This window comes from Sipha flava, unplaced genomic scaffold, assembly GCF_003268045.1.
Source record: "Sipha flava isolate LNK unplaced genomic scaffold, YSA_version1 3_pilon_pilon, whole genome shotgun sequence".
Lineage (NCBI taxonomy): Eukaryota > Metazoa > Arthropoda > Insecta > Hemiptera > Aphididae > Sipha > Sipha flava.
The window spans coordinates 4,284,509-4,290,654 of record NW_020273108.1 but is presented as its reverse complement, the minus strand read 5'-3'; the positions used below and the strand labels follow the sequence as shown (position 1 = coordinate 4,290,654).

Here is a 6,146-nt window from a genome sequence, read left to right as displayed (position 1 = left end):
ATAATAATAATAATAATAATAATAATAATAATAATAATAATAATAATAATAACAATAATAATAATAGTAATAATAACAATAATGATGAACGACGTTATACAAGGCGTACTATATGTGTCTGATCTTATAGTATACGAGAGGTGTATTTGCAATGAAAATATGAATAATTTTTAGTATTAGTTCAATTTATAATGTCGTATGTTTAGTGGTTTGTGAAGTTATATTACACAGATAGTCAGAATATTATGTGATATTACGATGTTACAAGTGTACAGTTGTAGCGTTAAGAAATAAACAAATAAATGAAAGAAATGAAAAACAAAAACATAAAGTAAAGTGTGTAACAAGTACGTAGTAAATTGTTGGCAATAAAACCAGCGGGGACTTACTGGGATCGTTAATCACTGGACCATAGTCGACCGGTACCGACGCTCTGTTAGTATTGATAGCAATATTTTCGTTCGTTTTGGCGGAATTTCGGTCACAACATACGTACAGGAAGCCGCCACAGGTGCTCTCAATGAAGCCGGATGCCATCCAGCAAGTTAACAAAAATTCGCAGCTTCCTGACGAACATAAGCTATTGCGTTTGTTGTCTACGTCCAAGTCAGTCCATTCATCTGCGAACATCATCCATCGTCTTCACCAGATCATTTATATTTGAGACGCGTCTACGTGCCCAGTATGTCTCAGTTTTAACGTGGTCACATAATATTATATATTATGGTCTTTGTTATTTTAATTCTAATATTATAACCTATTGTTTTTTTTTTATGTTGTACTTATTCAAATCGGACTTTTTAATTTCATCGTCTTTTTACATAACAATGAGTTTGAACGTTGGTGAAAGAAACGATCATCGGAACGTATATCGACAACACGTTCGTACGCTTCGATTATTATATACTGTTATTCACGTATGTATAGTTGCAGTAAGTACCTAATTATTTAATTTTTTTTTTTAATTTTGTATTTTCGTCCGTATTCATGTCACGCTCTCGATACGTCCAATGTTATTAAAATATAGGTGTGTGTGTGTGTGTGTGTGTGTGTGTGTGTTCGTGCGTTTATGTGAGTATTTTGTGTGCGTTTTATGTCAAAAAATTTTCAAATGTTACTCAATATGTCTGCAGGAAGCTATATATTATTATTATGTTAACCGTGCAAATACTATCAGTTCTTAAAATTATTATTAAAATCTATATGGTAATATGGTAGCCGATGGTAATATACCTACCATATATATATATACTACCGATCAATGTAATGGTATATGCCAAATTATACATTATACTCTTACATTCTATACACAGCTACAATGCAGTTATTCGTTTAGAGAAAACTAGAAATGCCAGCAACTACTGCCGTAAATCATCATAATCAATTACGACTACGAGAGTGTGGTCGACATTAATTAATTTAAAAAGTACTTAAACTGCTTATAAAGTATAACTACTTAAAATACTAAATTTAATGTACTGGCTACTGCAGGGGACGACACGATGGATCCATAAGGTTAAATATCCTAATAGTTTTCAAGACCTAACGGAGTTATTTAGTTTATTATTAGTTTATTACACATACGCACACACACACACGCACACACAAACCAATTTAAATCCTACCGCTTTTGAAATCACTTACACGAAATCAAATAGGTATGTTGTACAAGAACACAGTTGATTAGGGTGTTGGCTATTTAACGATTTCATTCCCCTTACTACACAATAAAACAGATAATATCCCGTTTATCATAAATTATCAGCTTGAGATTTCGACCTTAAATACACGAGTAGTCCCCTGAGACATTATTACCTACACCCACCGACTAACTACTTACACGAGAGTTTCAGATTCGACAACGATAACCAGAGTTGTTTTGGGAGGTGATTGAAACGGAGGGTTAGGTTTAGTAATAATTGATTACACAAATTTATATTAGATGATGTTTTTAGTTTTAAGAACACGTTTAATCAATAACGAAGTACTGTTTCATAGAATTAAAAGTCCTTGTCGTATAATTTTCTTGCAAAATAATAGTATTGATTCTTACCATTACACATTACCTAATTGTAACGATTATTTTTTATTTCATAATTTTAAGTCGACCATAAAATATCGATCGCGAAACTTTGTTTTGAATGTAATCCATAACAACCGTTACGTTTACGTGAATATCGATGAAGTAAAAATGATGAAATTAAGATGTTCCAGCGAGCGCGACATCGAGTAAGACCCCAAAATTAGATCGCCGGTAAAAAAATCTTCTCGAAAACATATCGCCGCGACGACGAAGATAATATCATGTGTTTCCTGGCACGGAGACTCTTAGTGTAAACTCGTCTGGTTCATCGTGTCAACCTCAAGTATTTGCCGTCGCACCGATGACAATAACAATAATAATAATGATAATAATTATAAGTCAGCCTCATGTAACCAGTGTGTGACCGTACTCGGATGTGTGTAGCGGAGAGCGGTTGTACAGTACGTGTGTGTAACCCTCGATTGTTCGTGTTTCGAATAAACAACTATTATTATTACCATTATTATTATTATTACTATTATTTTTATTATTATTATTGTAAGGATTGTTCGGGTGGATCGCAGCCGCCGGGACGGTATCATTGACACTTGTAAAAAAAGAACCAAGAATCCCAAGGTCGTCGAACTCCCACCCGGTCAAGGCACCGGTCGCGCGCGCCACCCCGTGCACCGACTGGTTTGTCGGGCGGAATGCTAGTAGGAGGGGGTGGGGTGTTGGAAACGGTGGTCCGATCACCGGTTAGTCCGTCCGCGCCGAAGGATGACACCGACGGTCGGCGGTCGAATAATCATACACATTTCGCCATCGCGCACACTCGTCCCGGTTACACGACCGAACCCTGTGCGCGGGACGCGAGTTTCCACGGATCCCTGGTCGCGGTCCAAACGGGGACGATCATCCGCGGCCATGGGATCCGGCGGGCGTGCGCCGGACGTGGACGAGAAATCGCGTACAGCGTGCAGGAGGGACGGAGGAGGGATGGACGACGGGACGCGACGACATCGCTTTCGCGGACGATCGCGCGCGCGCGCCCCGACGAGTCGCGAGCGAAAGCGATAACTACGTCGCGTGCGCAATCGAACCTGTCACGACGGGCGCAACGGGTACGTTATTATCGTTAATGTTGCGCTCGGCCGGTTAACGTTCGTTCCCGGAGGACGTTCGTCACGACTTCCATCGGCCAACGTACGCACGGGAAGTCGGTGTACCGGCGATCACGTACCGGGCGGACGGACGCGGCCGGTGGGACGACGAGTACGCGGTCCGGCCGTTGCGCAACCGGCTCCGGGAACACGGGTGTGCGAACGGGTAACACGCCGCGCGAAAACCCGTCGCGTCGGCGCCGCCGTTAACGGGACAAACCGGTGAGCCGCACAGCGACCGGGTGCTTTCGTATAACGTTATAATTGTTGTCGTACCATTACATTACCCGGTAAGTCGTCTCTCTGCGTACCGTGTTTACCGTCTCGTGCGCAATACGCCTTACGGCTGCGGTTCGCGGAAGCAAACGTGTTTTTTTTTTTTTTTTTTTCCCTTAATTTGTTTTCCTCTCTCCCCCCCCCCTTTTTTTTTTTTTGTCTTAAAATCTACATCGTTATATTTATTATTCCGTCATTCACGCACATACCGTATGTAGTACATCGTGCGTACGTCCCGTAATACGTTCGTAATAAACAAATCGCGATCACGACAGTAATTATTTTTTATCCGGACGTCGTTGTATCGTTACGACGTTTCATGTCGTATGCGCCGCAACGATACACGGCGTTGCAGACGTACGCTCGACGTATACCGTACGGACGTACGTGACGCGCGCCCGACCCGCCCCGTGCAAACACTGACCTTTGGCGTCGTCGGGTTGCGAGACCAAGAGGTCCTGGAGTCCGTTGGGCCCGCCGCCGAACGGCGCTTGCAACGTGCCCTGGTCCACGGGGTCGCGGAACACGAGCCTGGGGCTCCGAGGTCCCATAGCGGGCGGCGGGGGTGGTGGTTGGACCGGGTACTGGGGCAGGTAGCTGAACGGCTGTTGTTGGGCCTGCAACGGTGGCGGCAGTCCGGGTCCCGCGATGGCTGGCGACCACGGGTTGTTGTTGATGTTGTTGTTGTTGTTGTTGTTGGTGCCGATGATGTTGTTGTAGGCGGGTGGCGGCGCGTCGTGCGTGGGCGGGAATCGGAGGTACCGGCGCCGAAACTCGGCCGACCGGTCCCAAGCCGTGGCCGCGGCTCGTTTGTGATGGTACGGGTCCGCGGCGTATCTGTACCGCCGGCGTCTGTTGTGCTGCTGCTGCAGGTCGGCGGCCAGCGACTGTCCGTACGGCTGCGGCTGGTGCACGTTAACGTTGTGGTGGTAACGGTACGGTCGGATCATGCCGTTCGGGTACGCGGCCGCGGACCGCCGGTACCGCTTGTACCGGAACAACTGCTTGTACGTGGACGACTCGGCCGCCTCGTCGGACGCGGCCGCTACGGGTCCGGTCGCTGCGCTTACGGAACGCCGGAACCTCTTGCGCCGGTAAGACTGCTTGGACGCGGCCGCGGCCACCAGTTCTGCGTACAGCTCGCGGTGCCGCGATGACTTGGTGGCCATCTTGAAAAGTCTGTTGTCGTGGTTGCGCTTGTTGCGCCGTGGCTTGTTCTTGGCCTGCAGCAGGCATATCTTGCACATGGCCGCTGTGGCGCCGGCGGACGACGAATTGCCCGCGGACGGCGCCAGTTCCGTGGCCGCCGTGACGTTCTTCAGCGGCTCGTCCACGTACTGCCAGTCTTCTACGTGCTCGTCGAACTTACTTGGCTTGGCCACCGACGTTGCTGCTGCGGACGTCTCGTTGCCCGACGGTACAGCGTCAGCCCAAGGTGAGGACGTCGATGACGACGACAGGTCGGAAGCGGACGCGGTCGTCGCGATCGACGTGCCGTTGTCATTGTTGTTGTTATTGTCGAGCTCTTCGGAACCGACGCACCGGTCGGCGGACCACAGCAACACGGTTGCCAGAACTAGCAAACATCTGAAAAAACCGCGCGATATTGTAGTCACGGTGCGTACCACGAAACACAAATGTTGTTACAGTAGTTGAGCTGGTGTCAACAACGATATCACATTTGAAACGTTATGAATGTTTACTATGACATGCACATTTACCTGAGACGGTAGCATCTCGACGACATGCTGACCACCATGACGCGAATCGTGTGCGATAACAGACAGATTTTCAAACGTAACGCGTAGATGCTAAGAGGCGCTGGCCATTTATTCAAAATATAATACAATTGCAAGAACGATTTACCGGTCGAGAAATGAGAGAGAGAAAAAAAAGAACGAATTATTAATCGGAAAAATATCAGATACGAGAACGGATGTGATTATTATTTTTGAGACTCTGTTGCCGGGCTCGAAATTGAATCGAAGGCGCGGCGATCGGGTTCGTGGGCGACGGGCTACGCGCGAACCGCAGAAGACCGATCGGCGAAGGAGGCGGAGGAAGACGACGACGGCGAACTGTGTCTGCGGGCCGGCATGACGGCGCGAGCGGACGGATCGGACTAACGCGTTCGGTTATCAAACTTGCGGCGGCTGCCCCGGAGAGGACTGTCGTCGTCGTCGTCGTCGTCGCGCGTCCGACCGGACTCCCACCACCGAGGTGCCACCGCCACCGTTGCCCCGTGCGTTGAGTGGCGGTGGTGGCAGCGTCGGCGGCGTCAGCGGCGGCGGCGGTGGCGGTGGCGGTGATAGTGTGGCAGTGGCGATGGAAAAAATAAAAAAAACAATAATAACGGAAAATAAAGAAAGAAGAAAAAAACATGGACGCACCGCAGGAATAGGAAGAAAAGGAAGAAGACGAAGGAGAGAAAGAAGAGGAGGAATAGGAATGGAAGTAGGAGGATACTGTACGAAGTCGGCGGCGGCCGAGACGAAGAGAACGTTACTCATACACGCGCGCGCACACACACACACACAAGTGAAAACCACTTTCATTTGTTGTAAACTTTCTTTTGCAAGGTCAACCGAGGACCGGCATTGAAAAACCCAACGCCGCCGATCCTACCATCATCTCCTTCCCCCCACCGCCACCAAACTTCTCCTGTTGTGTTACCATCAGTAACC

At 47.5% G+C, this 6,146-nt stretch overlaps 1 protein-coding gene across 2 annotated transcripts in view; it reads right to left on the bottom strand.

Annotated features, from left to right (window-relative positions):
- Positions 1-5,642, bottom strand: part of LOC112688724 — a 28,472-nt gene extending 22,830 nt beyond the window's left edge. The window contains exons 1-3 of one of the 2 annotated variants that reach the window (XM_025562059.1): positions 5,184-5,642; positions 3,887-5,049; positions 390-620 (exon numbers count right to left, since the gene is read on the bottom strand). In XM_025562059.1, coding sequence (XP_025417844.1) covers positions 390-620; positions 3,887-5,049; positions 5,184-5,221 — 1,432 coding nt within the window. In that variant the 5' untranslated portion in view covers positions 5,222-5,642. The remainder of the gene's footprint in view (positions 1-389; positions 621-3,886; positions 5,050-5,183) is intronic. The other variant, XM_025562060.1, reaches the window with a different exon arrangement.
- Between the last annotated feature and the right edge of the window lie 504 nt (positions 5,643-6,146).